Source organism: Hirundo rustica, chromosome 3 (assembly GCF_015227805.2).
Source record: "Hirundo rustica isolate bHirRus1 chromosome 3, bHirRus1.pri.v3, whole genome shotgun sequence".
In the NCBI taxonomy this organism is placed as follows: Eukaryota; Metazoa; Chordata; class Aves; order Passeriformes; family Hirundinidae; genus Hirundo; species Hirundo rustica.
The window spans coordinates 80798556-80816222 of record NC_053452.1 but is presented as its reverse complement, the minus strand read 5'-3'; the positions used below and the strand labels follow the sequence as shown (position 1 = coordinate 80816222).

Genomic DNA, 17667 nt, shown 5'->3' with positions numbered 1-17667 from the left:
GTCTGATAGACTCGCAAGGGACTGGCTGTACACTATCTCAGAGGAGTTTTTCAGCTCTTGGAGCTCGCTCACTTGCACATGCTGCCATCAAACACAGCACACATCGAGTGATCCGGAGTATATCCGCACTGGTACGTGCAGCAGGAAATACCTTCGAGATACCAATCTCAAGAGTGGGAAGCAGCCTGACATCCCCGCTAAGGAAAATCTTCCCATTTCGCTCACCACTGTTTTTCCTGCCAAAGGAGCAGTGCTCAAAACAAAACTTCTGGGATGCTCAGTTTCCCCTTTAAAAGCTGACTGGCCAGAAACATTCTTCCATTCTTCACGGTAACTACAAAAACGTGAAGCAACTCAAAAAGGGCCAGTCTATGCTGACTGGATTGATTGGATTGGCATTGGATTGATTCCCCCCAATATAATGGATAGCTAAGTAAGAACTGGTCATTACTTTTAAGCTTCCCCACTGCAGTTATTAGGAAGAAACAATTCTCTTTCCAAGTGGTTTCACAGTGCCAAGTGCTTGCAGTGATTTTGGAAAAATGTTTTTAGGGCTCTGAATGAAAACCACTGCCATCCCTCCACCCATACCCTCTCCAACTTGCATTTCCCCTCTCAGTGCTGGTACACAGACAAGCAGGTCCCACTGCCAGACATCACAGAGGCAGCACTTTGTTCTGTATTTCTCTCAGTATACCTGAAATAAGGAAATAAGCACAAGTTCCCAGGTGAAGTATCTTTCTTCCTTTCCTGTACTGAAGTCTGGGCTGGAGATTCCCTTGCTCTGTCCCCATCAGCTTCAGTCAGAGGGGAGAGGGGGAGCCCACCCCTCCCCTATGCCATTTCACCAGGAGCAAAGGTGGCACTAGAGGTCCCTCCCCTGCAGGTGGTTTTGAAACACTGCAGAGCAGCCAGGCAGTGTCACAGTTACGCAGGAACAAAGAACAGATTAAGAAGGAGAAAACATGATCTTGATTTACCTTGAATAATCTTTCTCTTGATTTGTTTTTGAAGAAAAAATATTTCTGCCCATTAAATATACACCGCTATGAAATCACAGCATGGCTGGGGTTGGAAGGTGCCTCTGGAGGTCACCTGGCCTAGACCTCAAGCAGGGCCACCTAGAGTTGCTCAAGACAGCTTCTAAATATCTCCAAGGATGAGCATCCCACAGCATCCCTGGGCACTGTGACAGTGCTTGGTCACCCTCAGAGTGAAGAAGTGTTTCTTGATGTACAGAGGGAAGCTCTGGTATTTTAGCCTGTGCCTGTTGCCACCAGTCCTGTTAGTGGGCACCACTGGTTCTGTCCTCTTTGTACAATTCCCTCAGGTATTTATTGACATCAGTAAGACCCTTTGAGCTTTCTCTTCTCCAGGCTGAACAGGCCCTGCTCTCTAGCCTCTTCTCATAGGAGACATGCTTCAGTTCCTTCATCATCCCATGGCTCTACACCAGATTCCAGTATGTCCATACCTATCTTGTACTGGGGAGCCCAGGCCTGGACACAGCACTCCAGGTGTAGCCCCAGCAATGCTGAGCAGCATCACCTCCCTTGACCTGCTGGCAACACTGCTCCTACTGCAGCCCAGGATACCATCAGTCTTTTGTTCAACTTTGTGTCTTTACAGCTGATTGCCTCCCAGCCCATCGTGGCACCTGGGGCTGTTCTTTCCCAGGAACAGGACTTTGCACTTCCCTTTGCTGACGTTCATGAGAGTCCTGTCTGTCCATTTCTCCAGCCTGCTTGGTTCCCTTTGGAAGGTAGCATGACCCTATGGTTTATCGGCCACTCCTCCCAGTTTTGTGTCATCATCAGGCTTTGCACTCTGGCCCATCATCCAGATCATTCATGAAGATGTTAAACAGGACTGGAGCCACAACTGACCCCTTGGGTAACTCCCTTGTTACTGGCCTGCCTCCAGCTAGACTTCATTCCATTGATCACCACCCTCTAGGCCTGACTGGTGCTTTAAGACCGTTTAAATGCCACTCATTTTTCTCCATAATCAACTGAAGAAAGATCAGTGTTCCAATACATATATATAATTAGCTGCTGAGATACAAAACCAGCTCAGCACAGTAAAACAGAGGGCTAAATCAGGTCTTTTTTTCTGCACTTGAGTTCCGAAGCTATTTCCTTGTTCCCTCAGTCAGATGGGTCTTCTTTCATCTGTTTTTAGCTGTCTGAGCAGACTTGAGGAGGGCAGCTTCAGAGCTGAAGCACAAAGTAGGTCAGACTTGCTGAGCCAGCCTCATTTCACTGAAAACAATGGAAGCGTCCTGGCTTGTTCCAATATCTTGTATTTGTTTCTGTTTGTCATTGAAAACAAATCACTGCTGGCACTCAGCAGTTCTCAGGCACAGGGGTCATGCAACAAGCATTTATTGTTAGTGAGGGGGTTTTCCTAATTTGTTTGGGGTTTTTTCTACTAGCTAACTAGCAGTAGAAAACTAACTATCTCCTTGTCAAGAAGATCAAACTGTAAAATTACTATATAAAAATCTGTGAAGGTTTGATATACGTAAGTATAAATACCAGACAGATCCCAAACCTAATGATAGGCACTTATATAGCAATTTGTTGTGCAAATTCTTTCTCCTTTATCTGGATAGCTGAAGTTAACATTGCAGTGACCAAACTAGAGGTAAGAAATCCTCCTGCCAGATATTCTCAAGAAAAATGCTGCAGCTTGACATGAGCTTTGCATACAGAATTCCTTTCCTAAATTGGGAAATGCATAAAATAGAGTGGAGACAAAGAGAAAGGCACAGAGATGCCAACTGCTGTTAATCTGTCCAAGTCTACTGAAAGGCAGCTTGGACTTGCTGCATGCTAAACAAATGGGCCTGAGCTGATTTGGAAAGAGCTACAGCCAAAATGTAAGTAATCGAGAATTCAATTATTTCAACATATTGGAAAAACACATACTTTCCCCAAAATTTAGAATTGATTTAGTAATAGAGAACAACAGCAAAAATGCACCAGTGACCAGACTCAGCAGCAGCTTGAAGAATTCTGCAGTTCTTGAATGGATTTAGCACATACCTTACTCAGCTCTGGAAAGAGCTCTTGAATCCCGATGTCCAGCAGCACATAAGTTAACTAAACGAAAATACAGAAAATTAAGGACACTCCAAGGCAAAACTACTGCTTTTTATTCTTAATTCTGAGTAACAGCCTATCCCTCTGCTATATCAAACATTCACTACAGGAAATGCTGTGCCAGAAGGCAAGTTTGTCACACATTATGTGTTACCTGTTTGTTGAGCACTGGTTGCTGCAGTCCATCAAACAGAAGTCTGATGCCTTCGTATTTAGCCTCTTCCCCAATGCACTTGCCTATTAAATCTAGACCAAATTCCAAAAACAAATACACAAGTCATGAGGAAGCACTGCAAAGCAGCTTTATGATGCAGTTACAGAACTCCAGTAATTAATAAGAAAAAAACTGTTTAAATTTAAGAAAGAGTTCAATTTTTTCTCTCTCAAATGGTAAATGGAAAAAAAGCCTACACTTCTGGGTTCATGCTTTTCTCCTCCTTTTCCTTCAGAGCTCCACACCTAAGTAATTACTACACTTTTATAGTATCAATATTTTATTCTAATGCACTGTTTAATAAACCACAAGCTGATTTTTTAAAATTACTTTCAAATAAATGGGCCCCTTTTTCCTACTTTATACAGTGCCAGGAGAGCTCAGATGTACCTTCCAGCTTAATGATGTGCCTTTTTTAACACAGTTTTCATCTGGATAAAATACAAACCATAGGAACATTCAAAAGGTGAAAAATTACGGTATTAAATACACGTGTAAAGCTCTTGATTTCCATCACCATGTCTTTATTAATCACTTTGCTACAACCTTAATCAGCAGCCTTAAACGACAAAACTGAACTGATGGGTTTTTACACCTGGTATTCCAGTCAACTCAAATCTCAGCAGCCCGAGTATTATTTGATTCGGAAAGATAGTGTGACTGTATTTGGGTTAAATATCTGCTTGAACAATTAACCACACTCAAACAGGCAGTCATGGAATACAGAACCTGGAATATATCTCATCATTTCTTCAAAAGTCTTCTTTGCTCGTTTCTGTTTATCCTGGAGAGAGCGAGGCTCAGTGTTCTCACAGAACACGGCATCTGCAGCGAAGACACATTGAAAAAAATGTATCTTTAGGCAGCTACACATCACTGACACAGAAATGTGTTTTGGATTGTGGCTTCGAAACTGAATTTCTTCTCTCTATTGTGTTGATTAGAAGGGAATTCTAGTCTTGTCAGATCATACTTTTTGTTTACATTAGCCCGATCAAATCCAGAATACCCACGCTGTTCAAAGCATAATCATCTTTTCACAATTTGTTTCCATTCTATTCAAAGTTTAAAGCATTCTCTTCTAAGTTTGGATCAATTCTACTTTAGGTTAGTTATGACCTCCTTACTCACAATTTCAAAACTATAAGCAGTATTTACATCATGCTAAAACACTGTCTGGAACTGTCAAAAACTTCAAATTTACCTATGAATGAGAAAGCAAAACTTGCTTTTTGTCTGAAATAAGAGGTGCTCAGTTTTGGTTTTAGGCTCTGAAAGTCTTACTGCACTCCTTTTTTGTCTTTCACAAGCTTCATTTTTGGTTTGATAAGGACAGAGCTGTCTTGACTCCAGAGTTTTGGCCAGATGCATTGTCTGGGTCAGACTGCAGTCAGGTAATACTCCACAGTTGTGAGGTAATTCAAAATTTTATTTAGTTGCTCTCTCCTTCCCTTATTTGAAGGTCGGGAACACTCAAGCACTCTCAAGAGCCAACCACAACAAAGAGAACCAAAAAATGAACAATAAAAGACTGATGTAGTACACAAGTGAAGTAACTTGACAACTTCATGAAACATTTGTGTTGATACACTAAACCACCTTCATTCTGTTTTTCTTGTTCTTTGCACACCCAAGCAAATTACTATTCATAACACGTTTTTTCTGTAATCATCCCTGACAGACAACATAGGTGACTCAACATCTTTCCAAAACAAGCTTTGAAGTTAGTCCAGGCCCACTTGATTTTTAATACTCCACCAGTTAGTCAGCATTGCAAAGGTTAGCACTCAGAAACTTCGCTGAAGGGATTTCGGACCCCAGAATGAGCAGTATTATTTCATCAAAGATGTAACTATTACTGACCTCTCAGCAGTGTTATCAGAGAAACCAACCGGTGCTCCTCAAACAGCTGCTCTAACTTGTTATGCAGGTAATAATCTGTGTATAGCTCCAACGTATTTTTGACGAGAATTCTTCCTCCCATCAAGAGATGATGCAGCCAGTCAGGAATGCGGAAAACTACCCTACCTGCAAAGTCACAGCAACATCCATGAATAGTAACATATATGAGGGTCTCCTAATATTCATGATAAAATACTCATTTATTCAAAAGGAAAAAAAATATGCAAGCAAGAAAAGAATATTTCAGTTTTGTTAGTGCAGCATGGAAAATATTGATATTCTCCACAGTGCTTCTCAAATACTTCCTTCAGCTATTGCTATTAATTTAACAATTCCAATTCCCAGAGTCTACCAGCAGCCTAGGCAGACCCCAGAAAAGGGATACTTTTTTACTACTCTCATAAACTCATACTACTGAGATGCAGAAGGATGGAGACATAAAGCAACAAAGCAATGATGAATGATAAATGACATTTTAGCACCACAATAAAGTCTTCTAAGGAATGACCATGCTATGAAGTCGTATACTAGCTTGAAAGTGTTGAGTTATATGTCTGCTACAATAGAATTTCATTTCTCAGTAGAAACTGTGAACTTCATATTTGTCATGAAGTATATGAATAATTAAGAGAAATCACTTCTTACCCACATACATTAAGTAGTCATAGACTCCTTCTACAGTCATCATTTCCATGAAGTAGTTCTGATTTTGTCGTCTTTCTGTATTCTCAGATCGGTTTGCATTGTTCTTGAATAAATCATTAAAAAGCTAAAAACAGAAATATAAGACTGAAATCACTGCATTCAAAGGCAAAACGATAGCCACCAGTCCTTTGGGTTGGTTCCTTTTCATAGAAGTAGCTTCTTTCCAGAGCTTTCAAAGAACTGATCAGGGGTGTTGTTTTGTTTCATAGTTTCCAGTTTTGTATTTTCAAATCCTTCACTTTCCAATAAAGAGCACAACACATGTTGCCAAGATAGACAATAACCAAAACACCTGCGTTCAGAACAAATCAGCACTGAGACATTAGTTCATGAGCCTTTCTGCTCCCACCACCTTCTTCCAACCTAAACAATTGTATGATTGTATTGCATCTAGACTTTTATCACAGGTCCGGATTTCCTTGATGCACCCTGTTCTGAAAACGAGGGGCTAAGAGATACAGAGCTTGTCTGCCTTAAATCACAAGGGAAGCCTATAACATGAAAGTATTCCTAAAAGTTCCTGTTGGTTGCCACTTTGAAATAAATACAATGGTTTCTACACAAAATATGCAAGTCTTTTACACAGAGAAAGATCTTTTCCCCCTGCCAGCTTAATTATTTATAGTAAAACCTTAATGAACTACCATTTGGGTTTCTTTCCATTTATCTCATTTCTCACTTATATTCCTTTAGCCCTTCTACTCTCCTACGTCATCACCCTCCTCCCTGATCCCTCTATTTCCCTGCCTTTGGTTATTTCTGAAAAGGTACTCCAAAACCCCAAGATTCTTGCAAAACCCCAAGAGGCTCTTCCTTGCACACCAAAAGGGGTCCCAAGACACCTAGGTAGTAGTCCTTGCCTCCCTTTCCCCCAGGTCAGTGAGCCCCAACAGAGGGAAAGGAAAAAGTCTCTAAATCCTGATGCTTTCCATGTTTAATACCTACCAATCCCCACTAACAGTTTATTTTTAATTAACTCACCCCCCAAATAGTGAATAAATAGATATAAAATAGGATTTATACAAAATACTCTGTATTATGAAAAGAAAGTTCCAAAGTTTATGCCAGGGTTCTAAGAAAATCCTAGAACTAGAAGCAAATGCAACATAATCACAGGATTGCCTAGGCTGAGGTGATTGCCACTCACAGAGGGTTTTTTTACCACTCCCAAAATAACATTAGCTCCAAGGAACAGGAAGTAATTTGCTTATATGTGGTTCGCTTTCTGTACTGCAATTCTCCCCAAAATAAATAAAGTCAAAAACATGCAAATCACAACAATCTTTGAATCACACAACTCTCTAAACAGAATGCTTTGCACTCTTAGGAAAAATTACATCAGGACATCTGGCAAGAGTCAGGGTTTTGACCTGTACTCCTTCAGGCCCTCTCTTTTGTTAAGTGCTGAGCTGCTGGTATTACCTTCACAAGGTTCACTCAAACTAAACACCACCAACTTATTACATACAAGGGCAAATATGGCTAATGCACTGGTGGATGACTGGTATCCAGGAATGTAACAAACTTAAAAAGAACACATAATTATTCACACCTACATTATGAAAGCATCCCTGATAGGTTGTTTAAAAAACTCTGTGTAAAATGAAGTCTACATCCTCCTTAATACTGAAACCAGAACAGCAGAAGAACCTCAGCTGCAGTATTGTAACTTAAACAAAAGCCTCCTTTATTTTTAGATGCAACCCACGACCTGACAAAGGTGATACATACTGAGCCAACTCAAAGCAGCCCATTGTGCAATGTAGACATAGGCTCAGTGCAGTGTCTGGAGGCCAAACTAAATCATTAACAGCAATCTGGTAGGTAACCTATTAAAAAAATCAAACATGAAGGCCAGCTTAGGGCAAAGCTTTTTGACTTCCAAGCACTATTTCCACTTTCATCCCAAACCAGAAGCAGCATCTTCTGAATGCTGATTGTACCTCCATACATGGATAATCTGTATTGCACCTTAAACAGTAACGGTTCCTTGATCAGAGGCACACTTTGAAAGCATTTCAGAATGCAATCTGCAATGCACTGCAGCAGCCATAATACAAAGCAGCATTAGACTTTTACTTCCATGTTTTGCACCTTCCAGTATCTTGGCTCTGAAGGAATTCAAATGAGAAACACACAATTCGTTATCTAGCACAGAAGTTGAGATTATACTCACAATTCAGATAAGCACAGGATTTTGCTTTAGATGTTTCTGTGCATGCTAATATTTGAGACTAACGCCACAAACCTCTGCTATCATTATTTATATATTTAAGATTGAACAATAATCATGATTATAACCACGAAATATTCTTCAAAGGCTTACAATGAGGAAATTCTGTGAATTAGTATTAATTAATAATGGGAGTCAAGCTCTTGAAGTCAGTGAAAGATAAAAGGCCTGTATTAAGAAAAACAAAGTAATTCCTTGCACAACAGGCTATTACTGGGAAAAGCAAGCAAAGGAAGCATGAATACTCATATAAAGTGTCTCACAGGGGGAAAAAAAAAAAAAAGTTACTCGATGGTGAGTACATACGCAAATATACACCCATACATTCCAGCACAGGCGTGAACTGTACAAAAACAATACCATGACTATGAACAGTATCTACAGCCAGAGGCATAAACCTCTCTCCTGTTCTTCCTGCTCATTTAAAAAGTACAGAGGATTATATCAAAATGGTAAGAAGAAAGATTGTATGCAGTGTCTGAATCATATCAGTCAGTGTGAGTGACCACATTTTCCTCCAAGTAGCTACTCAAAAACATATATTACACTGCTGGTGTTCCAAAACCAGCTTTTACTGCTGTTGGCAGGCCATCACAAGCCAGCAGAACCGTGTCTTTATTGGCACATTTTGCAAAGTCTGCATCAGCTGAGAAGTCCTGACCAATATATTACAGCAAGTTGGACAAAAGTATTTTCAGAAGACGATCAAGCTGCTTACTTCAGAACAGAAACATGGCCAGAAATCCTTCCAGTGCCCCTAGGAGGGGGAAACTGAGTTTTTTGTTCACTTTGGTTTTTTTTAACCAGGCAGGTCGGTAACTCTTATTCTACTGGATCTAATACAGAATGAAATCCAATTGCTCCTGGTTGTACTGGGGTTGACTGCCCACATTCATTGTGCATTTTTAACTAGAAGCCTTTCCACCAATATTTAAAACACACAAACATACACACACCCCAGGAACATTCAAAAGGAAGGGGCATGAAGAAGATCTGTCAAGAGCATTAGGGACATTTCTGACTGGGTCTGCCCAGACAGACCTTCAGGCATTTCTTATTCAGCCTGCTGAGGAAGAGGGAAGCCTGCATGTGCCCCACTCATGGCAGCACAAGCACCAGGGAACGTGCACTGTAATCTCAGCACAGTCCAATGTGTTGAAACTGAAATAAACAGATCTCTGTCAGAAAAGACACATGAAAACATGGTGGCAATACAAGCATTAGCTGGAAATCAACTATCATCTACTAAAAAACTAAAGAACTCTCTTGCTATGAGGAAACATGTTCTTCTCAGAGATGGGCACTCAGGAAGTGCTAACCTTTCGTCTCTCTGGCTGCGTGCCAGATGTCCACATTGATTCCATACAGGCAGCTCACACAGTCCTGGTACAGACATTTGGCATTCACCTCCTTTACCAGAAGTGAGGTGCCTTGCTATTGCACAGCATTTACTGCACGGAATCACAGAATGGACTGGCTTGGAAGGGACCTCAAAGAGCATCTAGTCCCAGACCCCTGCCATGGGCAGGGACACCTTTCATAGGCTGCTCAGAGCTCATCCAATCTGGCATTAAATACTTCCAGGAATGAGTTATCCACAGCCTCTCTGAGCAATCTGTTGCAGAATCTCACCACCATCACAGATACACATTTTTTCCTAATATCTAATCAAAACCTACTCTCAGTTCCACTTCCCCTTGTCCTGTCACTAAATGTCCTCGTGAAAGTCCCATTCCATCTTCCTTGTAGGCTTCCCTCAGGAACTGCAAAGCTACACATTTGCACAAAGACGTCATATCTCACAACAGAAATGAAAGTGCAGAACTGAACAGCTCAAGTCTATGCCACACTTCTCTGGAGAGTAAGAAAGTGTGTTACTCCAGTCTGCCTTTGGTCTGGCCTTTGGACTGAACACTCTCAGTGTCTGCATTCCTAGACAGCATTTTCCAGCTTAGCTTCATCTGAAATAATATTAGTTAATGAGTTCTAAGACAGTTCGCTAGTATGAGGGAAAATGTATGGTCAGATTTCCCCACTTCTGTAAAATGGGAAAGGAACATGACTTACTGTACCTTCTTGTTATTTTCAGAAGTGGGACTCAAAATGGTAAGTTCAGGCCTGCTTGGTTTAGGTTTGGGAGATTCACAGGAGTTGATAAAATTCATGATGAATGGCTCCAAATGCTGACCTTTCTGAAAAAAGATGAGTGACCTGTCACTTGCACAATTACAGGAAAGTGAAAACAAAAACAACAACAAAAAAGAATTTTCAAACAAAGTTTTGATTAGCCTGCAACTTAGTAATCCTGTAAAATTAGCTAAGGAAGTTAAGACATTGGCAACCTGAAAGACCTACTCACCTCTTTCATCAGCTTTCCTGGAACAGATTTTATGATTTTACCTACAGTTAGAAACAAACAAAAACTTTCTGTTATCACTGCCTGATTTGAAAGGCATTTTTCTCCATAGATTTTATGTACTTATTGTCTAGCAGTTATTTAAAAATACAGTAATTCTTTAAAATTTACTTGGGTTTTTTTTTGATTTGGCAGAAAACCCTACGAAAATAGTTTTGCACATAACCAGCTTGTAACCTAGTGATTAGTACTCTCCAAGAAAAGACACTTAAAAATGTACAGATTATTAATCTGAATACTTTTTAAAAAAACACAATAAAGTACTGAAGGTCTACCTTGTAACTCTTCTAGAGTTTAACCATAAACAGCTCTAGCACCGTAACAGCAGTATAGCTACAACACCAGTACAGGCAAAATTTCCTGCATTTAACTTAGTCATAGAAACATTCATCACAGAAGAGACCAAGATAACTCAGATTCTGTTCTTGCTGTAGAAAAATCGGCAAATCTGGAGAGATTCTGGGGGGAACCAGCCTCAAAAACTCTGGTGAGTAGAATTTTCTAAATTGGACAGGTTACAGCTGTGGCCTTAACGATCAGCCCTTGTGTCCTGATAAGGCTACCAGGATACGGCACAATAACTTTGAATGCTGAAAAATCGAAGTGTCTAGGACTAGCTTTATTTTAAGCACTACAGTTACAGTAATATTTTTCCTATCTACATATGATTAAATCTGGAATTTACATTGGAAAGTATGTACGATGATGAAATTATAATAACAAAAACTCTCATCCTCACAAAAAAGCCCTGTTGAAATGCCAAGACTTGTTATAATGCTCTTTATGGAAGTGAGGCACAGTCTCAGACAGGAAATGCATTACAGTAAACACCATAATTATAAGCTTTTCTAAGGTTGTACAGTTGGATCTAGAGGGGAGACCTGAAACAAAACCAAAGCCTTTTGACTGGAGGGTGAGAACAGAAATGTCATTCAACAACTCATGAAGCAGACTAAGCGAAGGGCTGCCCCAGAAGAACACCACCATAACCAGGAGCTGCAGAAGTGCAACGGCACAGCTCAGACATGGCTCTCTGGGACCACATGGCTCTCTGGGACCACAGCCACAAGTGGCACAAGACATGAAGACAGAATGGCCATGAGGTTGACCTGACCAGCTCAGACCCACTATTCTGAGGCAGCTACATTGCAGCCAAGTCACACTAGAGTCAACTTTTTTTAATTTATTTTGAACTACTGTCATTAGACATTAGAGCTTCTCAGCTTCCATTTGACCTGCCTGTATCACACACACTGCTGCCTCAAAATTCTATTAAGTAGCTGATGTTAGAAAATATCTTAACACCTGCTAATACTAAAATTTCAAATATTGTAATTTTCAGAATAAAATAAGAGGATTTTAATCACTTAAAATCCAAAGGTAGATTTTTAAGTGTTTATGCCATCTCATCTGCAAACAATGATAGAGGCACACAGATTTGACTTGTGACAATAACGGAAATTTTCTTGAACTATATATGAGGTTTTTTAAGAGAAGCTTTATCATCTTGCTCGCTGACACAAAAATTCAAAAGCAACCACTTAGAACACTTTTTTCAAAATTTCAAAATGTCTTTTTTCTTCAAGGAAGAAGTATCAGTGTATATGGCTTGCTGAACTATAATTTTTTAGGACTGTGAAGAAGCAGAGTTCTTATTTCCTATATTCACAAGAGTTATATATTCATTGCTACTGTCATTCACAGAATCACAGAATTCTACCAAAGCATCCTTGCCATTACTATTTGTCAGCATAATCGAGTAGCATATTACATACCAAGATTCACATCAGGCAACATTTTATCAAGAAACTGAGTCTCTCCTCCATTAGGGGATAGGAAGTCAGCTAAAAGCTGGCTGTTACTTAGTTCTGGATGTTGCAGAAGTTTCTTTGAGACAGAAGGAACAAAAGAGGTGTAAGTACTTTAAAACTAATCTTCAAAGGTCTGTTTCTGCATAGCAAAAATATATTCAAAAATGATTATACTGCCACAGATATTGTCATTTGCAAATGATTTCTGCTCTTGGTCATGTGAAACTTTAACATTGCCCACTTGAATCCTTTCTCTAACTATAAAGTTACTTGGAAACCAACAACCAAAAACCCCCAGATTATTTTGTTGTTGTTGTTGTTTTAGACTATTCTTTGCTCCAAATGTTTGATACCTGCAGATATTCCTGAAACTCCTCTCTCTTGGATTTTAAGAATTCATAGTTCTTGGGGCCAATGATTCTCTTTGAGGGAAGCTGAGCATCAGGAAATGTACCTAATAAAGATATCAAGGACATTAAATTATTCTTGTAATGCAGTAAACACTGACCTTATTATTTTAAATTTCAGCTAAGTAATGAATGATAATCACAGAAGGGGGAAAATGGCTTTCCAAGTGATGGAGAACATACCATGAAATTCCGTAAGCTTTGATTCAAGCACGTAAAATTCAAGATACCTCCTGTAGACAGACCAGTGTTCAGGTTCATGTCCAACTGGAGGAAAAAAAAAAAAGTTAAAAACAAACCAGGTTTTATGGCACTCGAGAGACAAATTAGCAACAGCAAACACATGCTGGATGATAAGGAAAATCTCAATGACATTAGCCCCCTTGTTGCAGTAACATAAACTTTAAGGTACTTTTAGTGTGACAGTAAAATGCATAACTGGTAGACAGATACGGTAGTAGCAATAAAATTATCACATCATTTATGGGATCCTTACAATCCAAACAATGGAGAGCTGCATAACTCCAACATTTATGATAGCTGACTATATTAGATCTATTTTCAAACTTTTAACCAAATGAATTACAGAAATAGTACTTGTTGAATACAGTCCTCTGCACCACCAGCTTGAACACTGATCATTCTTAATCTTATAATTGAAGATATCACTAAATGCTTTTTAAATACTTTCTGCTTATTGAGGAAGTATTAGTCTCACTAACACAAATTCCAGCAGCCTTAGGATAATGTTTTCCCCCACTCCATACGGATGTATTGTTATCTAGATACTGATAAACTGACTGCAAACCATGATGGATCCTAATAAGCAAAACATTTTAATCTCCTAAGAACTAATTTTAAGATTATATAAAAACTTATTTCTTGTTCATTATTCCAAAGTTCAGAGTGGGTGAAACAAAAAGGTGCCAGGTGTTTATTAATATGAATTTTAAGGTAAGTATTTCTGGAAAGAGAACATTTTGAACTTTGGCATGAAGCCTAAATAGAATGGATTCATACTGAAGAGACAGTTCTCAACTTGCAGATGCTAAATGTGATCATTTACCTATCAAACTCATTTTCTTGGAACTTTCAAGCCATTATTTTGAAAGCAGACTACATATACAAATATACACATTGCAAGAGCCATTAGAATACAGCACACTAGAACATTCTGAGTTCACTTTCAAATGCCACTTTATTTATCGGCAACACTGCCTACCTGCCCTTCTATCATTTCTCTCTACATCAATGCAGAATACAGGAATTCTCTCCTTTCTGTCTTTTCTTTCCAAGGAAGGATCATCAAAAAAATCAACATATGGGATGCTGATTTTCCACGCAGCAAGGTTGCGGGGTGTATTTGGGGTAGTCACAGCTTCCTCAGGAGAATCATCTTCCATCACCATAACACCTTCTTCAATCTGTAAGGATTCACACACAGAGATCTCCAGTTCTATTTTAACTGGTACAATCTACCTCTGCTTCTAACCAATTCCCTCCTCTTCCCTTTTTAAAATTTTCCATTTGTCTCCCAACGGTGGCTCAGGTAACAATAACCTGTGCAGTAAATTCTACCACTGGCTCTATTCATGGAAGAAAAACATTAACTGAGGGAGACACCCAAGACAAATGAGAGAAGACTACTGGCTCCTGATCTATAGAGAAAGTGTTGCATCACAGACTAACTCAACAGCAGTTTCTCCACTACATAATTTATGGTTTTAAGGTCTTGTGGCAGGCTGCAGATGGAAGAGCCATGCATGCAGTCCTATGTATGCTTTACTACCCAGAATTAAAGAAAAAAATCATTGCTTACAGAAATATCTGACACTGCTACTTTTGGTAGTTCTCTGTACTAAAGCAGTAAGCTCAGAAACAGACAAAGTGGGGATGGAACCTTGGCTTGTGAATGAATACAGGGAAGATAAGGCAACTTAACCAGAAGTCAGCATGAAAACTGCAGTGAAGACAGCAGAAATGTAACATTTTCAAATGAGCAAAGGGGAACAAAAAAATCCAAGCCCAACAAAGACTTCAAGTAAAACTTAATGGCTTTACTCACAAAATCATCTTCTCCTTCATTTAAGTTATAGTTAGGCAACATAGCTCCTTCCATTGCAGAACTCTTGAATACACCTTTTATTTTGTTCCCTATTTTGCTGATTCCAAATGATTCTCCTCTCTTCTGTGTGGTCCTAGGATTACAGAAGCCACACAAGTTCACAACACAAGGCACATTATTACACAGCTGCTCATTAGGCCATTGCACACCATTTGCAGATAAGAGAAACTCTGTAAACAGGTAGCCAAAATATTTACAGTTCCACTTAAATAAAAATTCATTTATGGTAAATCTGTTCTCTGATCAATCAGCAAAATTTCTTGATTACACTTTTCAAGAGACACTGGATTCCCATATGCTTAACCATGAGTAAACTCTTACAATAATATCCTAGTAATTCATGACACAGAATAAACAATTAGCTAGGTAAAAACCCCTTTGTTTTGACAGCAGAAACTGTGGTATTGCTACAGGCATGCACATCAAGTAGGTCATTAACTTTGTCCTTTTCCTTGTGCTTGTTTTTAAATATTTATCCTTCTGCCAAGTGTAGATGCAGTTTTAAATGGAATTTTACAAGCACATATCATTTAAGATAGATCTCCATTTTTAAGCAGTAAAGACAGATAAAAGAAATGTGCAAGGAGCAAGACTAAGCATAAGAGAAAACAGATGCAGTTGAAGAATCTTGGCTTGAAAATCAGTCTGACTGAAAGATGAAGTTTTTAAAGTCTTGGCACTTATGACAAAGCATCCAAAAGCCAACAAACCAGGTATGGGAATAAAAAAAGAAATACTTGGGCAAGCAAGCACACTCCTCACTGAGAGAACAGATTTTTTTTATTATTCTTACACTCTTAAACAAATCCTGACACTGAAGATTATATCTTGCATAGAAATGCTAGCAATTTTGGGAAAAAAAAAAAAGTTTCTGTTGAATACAGAATCAGCCTGAGGTTCCTTATTGTGATTCAATATATACAGCTGAGAGACAAGTTTACAGCAAACTTCAGAATCAAACACTCAAAACAAATCTATAGACAGATATTAGATGTACAATTAGTACTTCGGAGGACAAAAAATCCTGCTTCTTTTTCCTCTAAGACAAGAAACTATTGACTACTGGGATCATACAGAGAACAGCAGCAATCAGCAAATGAAGCATTTCTGTCATTCACAAAACCATGCAGACAACATCAACTCTTGACTCTGAGCATGCACGTGCATTTTACTAATATAAACCTTCCTGTTCATAATTTTACACAGACTGTGTACATGACAGTTGCGTAAATCACCCACTGTTTTTCCAAATCTTTTGCTTTTTCTATCTCATATTGCCTCCAAAGCAGACTGGCACCATCTATCTTAGTTATCTCTTTTATGTAAAGACAAGGTTGCTTGGGTGCTTGTAGTCTAAATCCATATTTGAACAATTTTACTCTATTCTTGAACAACTTCTACCACACATTACTGTCCCGAACTGAGCTGTTTCACGTAGGGGACCTTACCTGAATCTTGTTCCAGTGCTTCAACACTGGGTTAGAAAACACAAACCTCAACCGGACAAAACTAGCTTCTGGTAAGGCTGATATTTCAAACCTCTGGCTTGACCTTGAAGCGAGTTTTGATAATTCCTCTGAAAACTAATACAGTTCTCTGAGTCTGAACAAAAGCATTGATTTACACAAGGTTTTGTGATCTGATAGAAGGACTCCAGTCTCAAAGCAGTTCTTTCTCGCACTGAGAATGTTTCAGGTGAAGACAGAATTCACCTGTGCCTGTAGTAAGCCGTATGGAGCCAGAACCCAACCTGACAGCTAGGAACCAACCCCTCCAGCCCCAGCACAGAGCCCAAAGATTACACCATGTGAATAAAAAGCAATCACTGAACTGGACAAGTATAAAGTGACAAACTAGGATGGGAGTCTCTTCACAGGAAGAGACAAATTCAGAACAAACACTGGAATGAGAGGGTATACAGACACTCTCCACAATATATGGAGAGAACACAGGACTGGTTTGGCAAAAATCCTTGATCAAAAATCACATTAGACGAGCATGGGAAAGAAATCTGTGGATGTTAGCGAAGATGGATAGACAGACAACAGGATGACTTGACATTTCAAAGAAATGGAGCAATAAAAAAATATATACAAAAGGTATCACAATGAAAATCGAGTACATTCACTGGCTAAGCAGAAATAGAAGAAAGACCTTGAGACTGGGTAGAAGGAAAGAGACAGGACTAGGACAGGGGCAGGTTCAAGACAGGAAGGACTAAAGATGACAGGAGGTAGCCAGTTTAGAACAGAGACTCGATTTTGTTTAAGGCCTGTCAACAAATATATATACATCCAAAACTTGTTGGAAAAATATCCCACTCCCTCTAGTGCTAATCCATGTAGCAGCATTATAAGACCATCATTCTATAGTTGCTCTCTCAGGAGGGCCCTCTGTACAGGGTCTACAGACTGCAACATTCCTGAAGAATGATGTGACAACAAATGCTTGGAACACTTCTTTTTTTCAAACATTCCAAAAGTAGCGCATACCTAACATTAAAAAAATTACAATTATAGTTTTCTCTGTAACAGGGAACTGCAGACTGAAGACTGCAGTAGTCCGCTGTGCACTGTGTCATTCTTTAATCAGGCATGGTTGGAAAATCATTTTCCCACAGGATGCCTGCCTCATTCAGTGCACTGAACAGATCTTGGCAGGTGATGAGCCAGGGCTGTGCAGCTGAAGAATGATGCTGTGAGCCTCTTTGGGTCAAGAAGGACCAGGCCATCTGTATATATCAGACAAGC

General features: G+C 39.4%; 1 protein-coding gene across 4 annotated transcripts in view; it reads right to left on the bottom strand.

The window, feature by feature from the left end:
- SNX14 (sorting nexin 14) overlaps positions 1 to 17667 on the bottom strand; it is a 45181-nt gene that overhangs the window by 542 nt on the left and 26972 nt on the right. For all 4 annotated transcript variants that reach the window (XM_040059839.2, XM_040059838.1, XM_040059841.1 and 1 more), the window contains 12 exons: positions 14858 to 14990; positions 14015 to 14216; positions 12976 to 13059; positions 12739 to 12839; positions 12350 to 12461; positions 10518 to 10558; positions 10231 to 10350; positions 5866 to 5989; positions 5182 to 5346; positions 4048 to 4143; positions 3259 to 3350; positions 3048 to 3104 (listed from right to left, as the gene is read on the bottom strand). In XM_040059839.2, the coding sequence (XP_039915773.1) occupies positions 3048 to 3104; positions 3259 to 3350; positions 4048 to 4143; positions 5182 to 5346; positions 5866 to 5989; positions 10231 to 10350; positions 10518 to 10558; positions 12350 to 12461; positions 12739 to 12839; positions 12976 to 13059; positions 14015 to 14216; positions 14858 to 14990 (1327 nt within the window). The remainder of the gene's footprint in view (positions 1 to 3047; positions 3105 to 3258; positions 3351 to 4047; positions 4144 to 5181; positions 5347 to 5865; positions 5990 to 10230; positions 10351 to 10517; positions 10559 to 12349; positions 12462 to 12738; positions 12840 to 12975; positions 13060 to 14014; positions 14217 to 14857; positions 14991 to 17667) is intronic.